Source organism: Acipenser ruthenus, chromosome 11, assembly GCF_902713425.1.
Source record: "Acipenser ruthenus chromosome 11, fAciRut3.2 maternal haplotype, whole genome shotgun sequence".
NCBI classification, from domain to species: Eukaryota; Metazoa; Chordata; class Actinopteri; order Acipenseriformes; family Acipenseridae; genus Acipenser; species Acipenser ruthenus.
In genome coordinates, this window is record NC_081199.1 from 39,697,869 (window position 1) to 39,709,993 (window position 12,125).

The 12,125-nt window shown below is 48.3% G+C and overlaps 1 protein-coding gene across 7 annotated transcripts in view; it reads right to left on the reverse strand.

The window, feature by feature from the left end:
• The window catches only part of LOC117426796 (serine/threonine-protein phosphatase 6 regulatory ankyrin repeat subunit B-like), a 32,117-nt gene that overhangs the window by 10,204 nt on the left and 9,788 nt on the right, over nucleotides 1-12,125 (reverse strand). For 4 of the 7 annotated variants that reach the window (XM_034044817.3, XM_034044816.3, XM_034044812.3 and 1 more), the window contains exons 2-18: nucleotides 11,430-11,513; nucleotides 10,946-11,024; nucleotides 10,540-10,610; nucleotides 10,073-10,276; nucleotides 9,681-9,768; nucleotides 8,887-9,029; nucleotides 7,874-8,086; nucleotides 7,676-7,754; nucleotides 6,537-6,651; nucleotides 5,993-6,075; nucleotides 5,388-5,505; nucleotides 4,877-4,945; nucleotides 4,175-4,315; nucleotides 3,403-3,486; nucleotides 2,267-2,378; nucleotides 1,278-1,304; nucleotides 916-990 (exon numbers count right to left, since the gene is read on the reverse strand). In XM_034044817.3, the coding sequence (XP_033900708.1) occupies nucleotides 916-990; nucleotides 1,278-1,304; nucleotides 2,267-2,378; nucleotides 3,403-3,486; nucleotides 4,175-4,315; nucleotides 4,877-4,945; nucleotides 5,388-5,505; nucleotides 5,993-6,075; nucleotides 6,537-6,651; nucleotides 7,676-7,754; nucleotides 7,874-8,086; nucleotides 8,887-9,029; nucleotides 9,681-9,768; nucleotides 10,073-10,276; nucleotides 10,540-10,610; nucleotides 10,946-11,024; nucleotides 11,430-11,513 (1,785 nt within the window). The remainder of the gene's footprint in view (nucleotides 1-915; nucleotides 991-1,277; nucleotides 1,305-2,266; nucleotides 2,379-3,402; nucleotides 3,487-4,174; nucleotides 4,316-4,876; nucleotides 4,946-5,387; nucleotides 5,506-5,992; nucleotides 6,076-6,536; nucleotides 6,652-7,675; nucleotides 7,755-7,873; nucleotides 8,087-8,886; nucleotides 9,030-9,680; nucleotides 9,769-10,072; nucleotides 10,277-10,539; nucleotides 10,611-10,945; nucleotides 11,025-11,429; nucleotides 11,514-12,125) is intronic. The other 3 variants (XM_034044814.3, XM_034044815.3, XM_034044813.3) reach the window with 3 other exon arrangements.

Genomic DNA, 12,125 nt, shown 5'->3' on the forward strand with positions numbered 1-12,125 from the left:
TCTGCTTTCTGCTCACTTATCACTGGTTTCAGTAACTACAATACAGTACTGTCCGTTGGCTTGCACTATACTGTACTCAATTTAATTGAATTAAATTAAATGATGACCGTCCGCTTCCACAGATACGCTGATTTCCACACTAATAAAGAGCACGAATACCCGCTTCCTCATAGATCAGATGATTTCTGCACTAATACATTTTGATAACATACTGTATTAAACTGCACGGATTATCAAAGCACGAATTATTGAAACATGGATTAAGAGGAGTCTTCTGTAGCATGATTCAGTCCGTCTCCACTTCATGTCTAACTGTGTCTCAGTGGGTCCTGGTTTCTGTGCTTAGCGATAGTATTTACTTGGGTTTGTCCACTCCTTTTAAGATTTTTTTTGTTCCAGGGTAAATAGATTGAGGCTCCTCAACCTTCCCAGCTCATTCCTTTAAGCCCTGGGAGGGATCAGTCTGGTTCCCAATACTGCACATCAGGACCAGCGCACAGATCAAGAGCACGCTGCAAAACTGCTTGGGACTTCCGCATAAGAAACCAAAACAACAAACCTACTGAAAACTTGATTTGAATACATCCAGAACTAGAATTTAGAAATACTGAAAGAAACTAAATAAAAGTTAAGTGACAAACATTCTGACAAGAGGTCTTTTCAATGTCTTGAATGCAGGAGTACCCCCCCGAAGTTACAGCAGCCAGGAGCCCGCTCTCCAGTTTTAAAAGCTGTGTCAGCTGTGGGTGTCGTGTAACTACGAGGCTCTGCTGCCCCTTGTGTTTACTGAGTTAGCAAGCGTCTCAACCGCTATGCGAAAGAGCCGGGCTCATCTGCAGTAGTAGTTACAGAGCTCATCTCACCTCACCGACAGGGCACAGAATTTGTAAGCCTGCCCGTCCCACACACACTCACCGCAAGGTGCAGGGGGCTCCTCGCTCCACCCTGAGATCCTGAATCCTCTGGACTGCTGTGAGCCCGGTCCAGGAGCTGCAAGACAGCAGAGTGGCGGGTTATTCCTGAAATATGAATTACTGTAGACCCTCCTGAGAGCGAGCCCTGCCACGTCCCTTACAGGCCTGTCAGAGAGAGAGGCAGAGTGGAGAGGGCAGGGGCCATGCACTGCACTGACATGCACACGAGAGACAGGGAGAGAGAGAGAGAGAGAGAGAGAGAGAGAGAGAGAGAGAGAGAGAGAGAGAGAGAGAGAGAGAGAGAGAGGGGTCTGGAGAGCCAGCAACCCCACCATCATGCAGGCGAGATACAGATTCACATACCATCTTCAGGGGGGCTTTGCTGGTGATCTGAACACACAAACACAGGATATAAAACAAATTACAAACAAAAGATACACGAGACAGATGTGTCCCACAAATAAAAATGAAGCTAACTTTCTTATTTTTTACAATGAGGTGCACGAAGCAGGGTTTAAAATTTACCGACAGGTCATGATACTTGATAAGCAGTAACTCTCTCTGACTGTCAGAGTGCAAAAGGCCACCCTGAATTCACATGACCCCATACTCCTGACCTCTGACCCCAACTTCCTTCCAACAAGGCCCCAGCAGGCAGCGCTGTTTCTACAGAACGGAAGTCGATGAGACTGCTCTACACATCACAACAGGAGCTGCTCTGCTCTGGGACAGTTTTAGGAGTGCTCTCTCTCTCTCTGCAATGTTGCCGTTATTAACATCTCTTTTCCTGCCCACCCCTGCAATGCACAGCTGTTTCAGCCACCTGGTGGCAGTACCACATCGTTCCACAGGATAGCACCAAAGTACACTGCACAGCTGTCTTCTAAACCATTTCAATGAGTATCGTTTTTCTAAATGAAGCACCCCCAGGAGCATGAAGATACGTAATATGTGTAAATGGGTAAATATTGAGTAAGTGGTTTGTGGTAAGCAGCGGGTCATGTGCAGTCTTTTGGTTGAGGCTTGTGAACTCTTAAGCCCTTCACAGAAGGGTTTAAACAGTTACCAGCAAGTAAGTTAACATCTCCACACCTGCAGGTCCTCAGAAGTCTGTTTTGTTAAAATGCATTAAAGAGCTGATATTTTTCTACAAATCAGCAAATCATGAACACACTTGCTATTTACTCTGTGCTTCAGATGGTTTGAATTACTTAGTGGCAAATGGTATTTATTTTCTCTGTAGCTACACCCAGCCTGATGTAAAGGGCTTTGTAGCACATCACAGTGCGGCAGTGTTTGTGGAGGTGCAGTACCCCTGCCAGTGGGGAAGGTGGCGCTGTTCAGACACTCACCAGCTCGAGGCAGTGCCTGTGCCCGTAGGCTGCAGCATAATGCACGGCGCTGTAGCCCTGCTTGTCTCGGAGTGACGGGTTTGCTTCGTTCTGCAGCAGGAACTCCAGACACCTGAGAACAAGACACAAGGAGACATGAGAGTTCACTGTGTGAGTGATAGCGAGGGTGTGTGTGTGAGACAGTCAGGGTGTGTGTGAGAGAGTGAGGGTGTGTGTGTGTGAGAGAGTGAGGGTGTGTGTGTGTGTGTGTGTGAGAGTGAGGGTGTGTGTGTGTGTGTGTGTGTGTGAGAGAGTGAGGGTGTGTGTGAGTCTGAGGGAGTGAGAGCAAGGGTGCGTGTCAGTGTGAGTGAGTCACTGTGTGAGAGTGTCTGTGTGTCAGTGTAGTGACTCAGTGTGACCCTGCTGGTTAGCATGGTCTATCACACACACTTTCACAACATGCTGTTACCTCACAGCCCCACAATACAAAGTCCACCCTTTAGGAAGCATTAGACCTGTGCAGGTATTCAGGAAATCCGAGCGATTCCCTTTGACATGTTTTTTGTTGCTGATATTAAACAAACCCAAAACAAGCCTTTTAAAAAATGTGTACATTTCACAAGAAAACTGCCCCTCTCTCTCTCTCTCTCAAGACTACAGTCCCACAATTCACTGCAGAAATTACACATTTCTATGAAAACATGCAAAGCAAAATCTAAATGAATTCATATTAAAGAATGGCAAGACAAATAATCACAGGTAAAATCGGAGTGGTTTTAGTTAGTTTGATCACATTACATTATTAAAACCACCCTGTCAGATTGCTACAGACTGGTACTCGACAATTGTGTAGACAAGGACAAACGAGGGAATGCTTTGTTTTCATTAATTACCGCATTCTTATTTAATTGAACTTAAAGACAACCTACAGTGAAGTAACTGGCATTTCCCGAATACCTGCACAGCCCTAGTAAGATTGTAATAAATTAGACGACACAGTCCTGTCGCGAGAGGCACTGCCATGTTAGTAATTGTTTTAAACAGCAGCAGAATATGTTAGTCACGCCAGGATTGCCCCCTGCGGGTAGCAGCCAGGCAGACACAGCAGGGGAGGGAGGGGATGTTAGTGTGGGCACACTGGCATGTCTTTCACTTACAGCGAGGCTTCCTTCTCTCTCTCCTCCTGGGATCCCTCATTCTCCTCCACCGCTCCGTGCGTCTCCCCCAAAATACCGCGCCTCCTTCACAGACCAATCAGACAAGAGCTCTTTTCAGGATTTTTCTTTGTTTCGTTTCTTTTTTTTTAAACTAGCCCAGTGCTTAATTAATTTAAACTTAAACAACATTAAAGGCTTGATAATAATGATCTGTCATAAAACATTAAAAAAAACATTCCTGTCATTTTCAGAAATAAGGAACATAGTTTTCCAGATTCTGCAAACCTCATATCAGTGCCTTGTAGTTTTGCACCAAATTCCACAAAGTCATACGTTTGTGGAACGTGGTCCAGAAAGTCTCAATTATCACGGATCCCCCCTTTTCCACTGAGATCTGTTGGTTCTTATGCTTCAAATTTGCAGGTATTTCAAAGACAATGCCACACTGCTGAAAAGTTGCAGCTTCTCTTTCCTGGAGTACCTAATCACTTTGTGATAAGTTGTAGATCAAATTCACTCTCACAGTGGTCTAGCTGCAAATCAGACCATGTGTGACCTACAGCACAGGAACCTGCATTTTATCAATAGCATTGTACTGTACCTGAAATATCTGCACAGCTTAATGTGAAAAAAACAACCAAAAAGAACAAGTGAGAACCGAGCCAAATGATTTTCAGCCCAATAAAAGGGGGACCAGTGTGGATGCTAACTGAGAGAGCGACTGCAACGCTCCTGCTGTTCACATGCCCTTCCTGTAGAGCCGTGCTCTTACTTCCTGTCCAGGTCAGAGGCCGCTGCGTAGTGCAGGGCACAGCGGCCCCAGTCGTCGGCTGCGTTCACGCTGGTTCCCGTGGAAACAAGCGTCTCGATGCACTGGAAGTGACGGCTCGCCGCAGAGTAGTGTAGCGGGGTCCTGCAACGACACGTCAGAACTTACTGAGAGCACAAGAGTGGGGAGGACTGGCTGAGCACTGCAGCACTGGGGCTTGCTGAGAGCACAAGAGTGGAGAGGACTGGCTGAGCACTGCAGCACTGGGGCTTGCTGAGAGCACAAGAGTGGGGAGGACTGGCTGAGCACTGCAGCACTGGGGCTTGCTGAGAGCACAAGAGTGGAGAGGACTGGCTGAGCACTGCAGCACTGGGGCTTGCTGAGAGCACAAGAGTGGGGAGGACTGGCTGAGCACTGCAGCACTGGGGCTTGCTGAGAGCACAAGAGTGGGGAGGACTGGCTGAGCACTGCAGCACTGGGGCTTGCTGAGAGCACAAGAGTGGGGAGGACTGGCTGAGCACTGCAGCACTGGGGCTTGCTGAGAGCACAAGAGTGGGGAGGACTGGCTGAGCACTGCGGCTTGCTGACTGTCTTAATATGCTTTCCCATACCTCTCTTACATTTACAGTGCTTTTACTGTGCTTTATAACACTGCTGTGCTTTAAGAGATGGGATGGAGGGAGTTTGTTAATAAAGCCCACTCACCTTCCACATTTGTCCTTCTTGTTAAAGTCTGCCCCGCTGCTCAGCAGGAGTTTCACACAGTCAACATTTCTGTAGGAAACGAAACAAAGTTCAGAGCACTGCACACAGCTACTGCACCTCCATCCTCATACAGAAGGGGGCGGTGTCGTACATGACAAACTCGCTGTTCTCGTGTCATTACATACAGCTGCTGAATATCCACAAGAAGGAACATTAAAGTAACAGCAACAGCTTTTTAAAGATCGTAAAGATTCAGTGATGGATTCCCAACTGCAATTCTATTTTTGTAAACTTAAACAAAGCAGCATAACCTCTGTTCTCTAGCTTCACTTGCTGGTGCAAACATTTAGACTCAAAGTCTTTTTTAATGTGTTCCATCCATAGATAAGCATATTGGACGATATTGATAATCAGATGAGAGGATAATGAAACCCAGCTTCCTATCTATTACGACTCTACTTCCTCTCCTGTAATTGGACGGCTCTCACACTTGAAGAGGTCGTGAACTCACCCTCCGGCGGCCGCAGCGTGCAGACAGGTCCTTCCAAAGCTGTCCGGGGTGTCTATCTCAAAGCCTGCAGACAGGACCGACTCGTTACTGAACGAGCAAACAATGCTATACTTTTGGCCTGGCGTGACAAAGAAAGAGTCAGAGAAGGGGAGAGAGAGAGAGAGAGAGAGAGAGAGAGAGAGGTGAGAAAGACACATTAGAACAGAAGAAAGAGGGAACAAGAGAGAGTTGGAAAAGGCCAAACTTCCAATCTCTGCAAAGTGAGGCTGTGCTACAGAGATGGAGAGTGAAGGAGAGAAGAGACACACAAACAGCAGTCCCTATGCCAGGTTAGAAGTAAGACTGCTCTATTGGGTGTTCTGCAGAGAGGAGAAACCCACACAAACTGCTCTGAAACACGAGTCTTCCTGCAATCCCAGGCATGAGAACAGAGGAAGGGCTCTCAGCCTTGACAGTTTGATAAAAAGAAATAGAGAAAACCTTGCGTATCATTAATCTCCCACACCAACATGCACACACACACAGACGCACACACAGACACACACACACACATACCCCTGGTGTTCTACATCAATACACATCCTTCTTAAACCACCCCCCCTTACCTGAGGAGAGCAGCTTGCGGCAGCAGTCAGAGTGAGCCTTGAGAGCAGCGAGGTGCAGCGGGAACATGCCGTGGATACCACGCCTAGACACAGCACAAAATAGAAAGGAACAACGACAGTGACAAGGGCAAACATCCACCGCCAGCAGGGGAATGTCACAAGAACACAAGGACATTTACAAACTAGTAGTCTAGGTGCCATCTCAACGCAAACCTCGTCTAACCGCCCCGATTTGTACTCTACATGTCTGAGAATATACCCAAGCATTCGGTTTTCCTTTTTGATTCTTTCCTCCACACTGTCTGGTTACAAAGTCAATTACAATACCAAGGTATTTCTTGTGGCTCTGTTCTGGTTCTATGCAGTACCACCCATTTGGTGTTTGAATCCTACATTTTGTAACACTTTGCATTTATTAACGTTAAATTTAATTTGCCATGTTTCTGTCGACTACACCCCCAAGGTTGACTTGGTAACTAATTGACTGACAGCTTCATGGAGTTCTTTACTGACTAATGGATTCAGCAGTGTCACTGTTGCTCACTTTGTGCTGTCGGCTCCGCTGGTGATGAGAGTGTTGATCAGGAGCTCGTGTCCGTGGCGGGCTGCGATGTGCAGAGGGGTGTTCCCATCCTTATCCACACAGTCGATCTCTCCACCTGCAACACAACAGCAAGACCACGTCACCCACCACTAAACCACGTCCCTCAGCAACCCAGCCTCCCTCCCTCCCAGTCCCTCAGCAACCCAGCCTCCCTCTCCCAGTCCCTCAGCAACCCAGCCTCCCTCTCCCAGTCCCTCAGCAACCCAGCCTCCCTCCCTCCCAGTCCCTCAGCAACCCAGCCTCCCTCTCTCCCAGTCCCTCAGCAACCGAGCCTCCCTCTCTCCCAGTCCCTCAGCAACCCAGCCTCCCTCCCTCCCAGTCCCTCAGCAACCCAGCCTCCCTCCCTCCCAGTCCCTCAGCAACCGAGCCTCCCTCTCTCCCAGTCCCTCAGCAACCCAGCCTCCCTCCCTCCCAGTCCCTCAGCAACCCAGCCTCCCTCCCTCCCAGTCCCTCAGCAACCCAGCCTCCCTCTCTCCCAGTCCCTCAGCAACCGAGCCTCCCTCTCTCCCAGTCCCTCAGCAACCGAGCCTCCCTCTCTCCCAGTCCCTCAGCAACCCAGCCTCCCTCTCTCCCAGTCCCTCAGCTCTAAGCACTAGACCACACTGACTGTGTCAGGAATGTGCAGTGCATGTATGAAACGCTGAGATACGAACAGTAACAGTATCTGTCAGAGCAACTGGGATTTCATTAACACAAGAGAGCAGTAGAGTCAACAATGCAAGGGGCCAACTATCCAGCACACTGTCTAAGAATCTCCTTCCAGACCTGGATAGTGTCCAGGTGACCCGTAACAATGTAGCTGCTGTAGAATCCTCAGTGTAGACAGAACAGAACTCAACCCCCTGCAGGCAATGACAGCACAATGTGTGCGATACAGGGCAGGGCTGGCCAGCGAGCCAAGTGCTCCAGACAAATACGAGAGGCCAGGCAGACTTCACATGTTCACTCAGCAGTGTAGTGTGGAGGAGCAAGGCAGGTGTGTTCCATGCGAGAGGCATTTTGATTAGGGGTGAAGCCATGTCTTCTCTTCCCCATCTTCATCCCTCTCCCCCCTTCGTGACCCTGCCCTGGTGTCTCACCGTTCTGGATGAGGGTCTGTGAGCGAGTGAAGCGGCCGTGCACTGCAGTCATGTGGAGGGGGCTCTTCCCATCTCGACTCTGCGGGAACAAGAACGAGAGAAAGCATGAGAGAGAGAGAGAGAGCGGAGAGAGAGAGAGAGAGAGAGAGAGAGAGAGGAATCACACTGCTGCCACAGACTCAGACCCCAGAGACACACCTGTATGTTGACATCGGCCCCGTTGTTGACGAGGAACTCCAGGCACAGAGCCCCGTGTGTGGAGGCCGCTGCGAAGTGCAGGGGGGTGAAGCCCTTGTTATTGGGCTGATTCACGTTGGCTCCGTAATCAATGAGCTCGCTCACCACCGCGTCCTGCCCATTGAAACAGCCGATGTGCAGAGCCGTGTTACCAAACGCATTGGCTTCATCAATCTGGAGACAGAGATTGAGAGAGAGGGGGGACAGAGTGAGAAGGGGTGGAGGAGGAGTGAGGGGGGGACAGGGGGTAGAATGAGGAAGAGCGGGGGTAATCCTAGACACCTGGATTACTTCCCAGCACTAATCTATCTGTATTACAATATCATCAATTGTCTGACCCCCCCCTAAACATTAATGTAAAACTACAAGAAACTACCTGAAAACGTTTCTTACACAAAAAGGTTTTGGATAGTGTTTTTAGTGCACTGGCATTCCTGGTTTAAATGCAGGGTCAGGCAGTTCTACAGGCCCAAGGATAACTTCATTAAAACACTGACTCTTAACTGAGGTCCCTAGTCCTACACTCTCAAGTCCTGCAGTAACGTACTCCTTATCTAGTCGGTTATGTTCTGTTCTGTTCCAGTATATTCACAGCTTATGAAAACCATGCAGATTTCAAACAAACACTGGTAAATACACAGAGGCCTCAGTAAGCACAGACTTTTCCATGCAGACTGCTCCAGTGCTCTCAAATACATTCCAAGAACCACTCTGTAAAACAAATCAGGGATGGGAATAAGACTCCCACTGCAGAGCAGTTTGATTCTTTCCTGTTTTTACTAGGAGTTTAATAAGACATACCTGAGCTTCTTACCTTCAATACGCTGTGGCTAATCAAGCTCTTAGTAAAACCTGGAATGGGTGAAAGTGCTATGCAATAGGAGTCTTATTTCCATCCCTGAACCTGAATTTATAAGTACTGAAATTGAAACATTTAAAAAAAAAAAAAAAAAGAAGAATGCCGAAGCACTGACCTCCACGGATAGGTTGAGCAGGTGCTTGACCACCCCGAGCTGCCCGTTGGAGGCCGCAGCGTGGAGGGGGGTGTAGCCACGCTTGTCCTTGCAGGAGATCTCCGCTCCGTGGTTGATCAGCAACGACACCACCTCCAGGTGACCTGGGATCAGACAACACGAGGGTTCAGGGTCAGCAGCAACGATGCACTGAGATCAACCACCCGACACGCAGGTCACCATCCGCTGCGGATCAGCATGCATGTGCTGGCCCTGCCTGCGTCATGCACAGTAACCTCAAATGATCAATTAACGATGGTCTATTTTGTTAAAAGATAAAAATGCAATGGGATAGGGAGAGTGTGTATTCACATCAACTACAACGAGCTGTGTCGCGCTCTTGGTCTTGTCTCACAATACAAACAACACACACCTCCATTAGGAAACGATTCATCATTTAAAGAAATGTTTGTGATTCACTGATGCACCCCTAATCCCAGTGTGTTCAGAGTACAGAGCTCAGATCAGAACTTCACAAGACACACGGTCAGAAAAGCTGTCCATTTCATACCACAGATTCCTGAAGTTTTCAGTCAATTATACCCCAAATGCATCAATCCATTTCTTTTGCAGGCCCACAGTGGCGTGACCGAGCTATTGTACAACTGTACTGAGAATCCCATACTGTCCAAGCAATCAAACCCCCCTTACAGACCTCATTAGAAGCCTGAGATGGAAGCTATTCCGTGAGTAAAGGCATGCCCTTGGCACTGCTGTGCAGCCCTGCAGCTCCACAGCGCCACACCCACTCTTACCCATGTAAGCAGCCCAGTGCAGTGCCCTCCTGTCCTTCTTATCAAAGGCGTTGATATTGGCTCCCTTTTCTAACAGCAGGTTAACCATCTGAAACGAAACGAGCCAGATCACACACAGACAGACACGGGGCCTCCAAAGAGGTATGTCAAACCTTGGAACAATCAAGGGCAAACGTTCAACTGCAAGGTTTTCTCTTGAAGACGACACTGAGAAAGACCTATAGTCTAAATGTTAGTCATTGAATTGTACACTGGGACATAGGCCAAGATGCAATTATAGGTACGGCCCTATCCATGGTATATAGATTGATATGATTATATACAATTTACATTCGACTCATTATCTGATTTTTGTATCCGATCTATACATTACCAGGGTGCCCCCCCCTCACCTCCACGTGTCCGTTGAGCACAGCGTGGTGCAGCGCCGTCCTGCCCCCCCGGTCTGACACGTTCACGCTGCTGAGGAGAGGGATGATGATGACCTCAGCGCAGCGCAGCGCCTTATTGGCCGCAGCCACATGCAGCGGCGCCTGCCAGCTCTTGTCGCGCGCGTTGACGTCGGCAGAGTGTCGGATCAGCACGCGCACCGTGTCCTGGAACACGGGACACAAAACACGCAAACTGGAAAAATGCTTACCTCCAGGTTTCATTGAGAGATCAGACAGACACAGGGGATACAGAAGGAGCTATGTTAAATACATTTTTTTTTTGTGATTTAACATGTGGTGTGCAGGGTGACTCTAAGTCATTCTGCAGTTTGAGCAGACAGATGCGCTCAGATTCGTGATCCTCTTGACCAAACATTAACTAACAAAGGGATGTGGAGCTCTAAGGCTTGCCGCAGCAGAGCACTCACCTCACTGCGCGATGCCACGGCTCTGTGCAGGGGAGTCAGCCACATGTTATCCTTGGCATTCACACGGGCACCTGAGACACAGGGAGAGCACCATGAGGGGAGGGAAAGAGAGAGAGAGAGAGAGAGAGAGAGAGGAGAGAGAGAGAGAGAGAAACTACTCGGAGCATGTGAGATGGGTAGGTCTGTCCGTGTGAGGGAGAGGTGGAGAGAGGGACAGGGTGCAGGTAGGATGGGACTCTCTGTCAGTGTGAGGGAGGGGTGGAGAAAGGGACAGGGTGCAGGTAGGATGGGACTCTCTGTCAGTGTGAGGGAGGGGTGGAGAGAGGGACAGGGTACAGGTAGGATGGGACTCTCAGGGAGGGTCATGGAGTATGAGCGAGGGTGAGAGAAAGTGAGACAGGAGTACCTGACAAGATGAGGAGCTCAGTGATCTCTGCATCCCCCAGGAAGGCTGCAGCATGCAGGGGGGTCCGTTTCTCTGAGTCCTGGAAGAAACAAGAGAAGGACGTTCTCACCCAGTCACCGTGAAACACACCAACAAGAGAAGGACGTTCTCACCCAGCCACGTGAAACACACCAACAAGAGAAGGACGTTCTCACCCAGCCACGTGAAACACACCAACAAGAGAAGGACGTTCTCACCCAGCCACGTGAAACACACCAACAAGAGAAGGACGTTCTCAACCACCGTGAAACACACCAACAAGAGAAGGACGTTCTCAACCACCGTGAAACACACTAACAACTACAACTAGGCTACAACAAGAACAATAACCATGATGATAAAGGAATTAGTACTTAAGATTTACATCTGTCTAAACTTCAAGAGTTTACAGTGTTATATACACTACATCATTCCTAATAATAATAATAATAATAATAATACAAACCAAAGCATTGACATCCTCTGTCTTATAGATCAGCATTCGGATTTCTTCCGGATCCCCATTAAATATGGCCTGGATCAGCGGGGGCTGGAAATGAAAAGAAATAAAGACACACAGTAAATAGATAGAAAGGTCCAAACGTGGCACTGGAATCACGGAGCCCTGTGAGCTGCTGCTGCGCGGGGAACGCTCACATTCTCAGAGAGAAGCTCCAGAGCCCCAAAAAGATTCACCTCTCAGAACAAAACAAGACGTCAAGGAACTCGATCACCAAAAAACAAACTGAACGTGCTTGCATTAGAAATTCAGAATTCTGAGCAGTAACTGATCATGTGCCTTCAGAGATGGAAATAAGACTTACATAGCAGTTTGATCCACAGTTTACTGAGACACACCTGAGCTTGCTGCCTATACACACTGTGTCTAATCAAGCTCGTAGTAAAACCTGGAATGGGTTGCACTGCTTTGCAATAGGAGTCTGATTACCACCTGTGTACCTTTCATTTCAGTGTGAGCTGCCAAGTATCAAAACTGTTAGTACTGTTGAAAATGTAGGTTTATAAATTGGAAATGGGAAAGCCATGCAGATTAGCCAGGTCTATGTGGAACTGTACTATTGTGTGTCTTCAGTGTATGCTACTGCACTGCTTTGTCTACATGACTTCCAGTAGTGTTACTTTCCACTGAAATGAATAATGA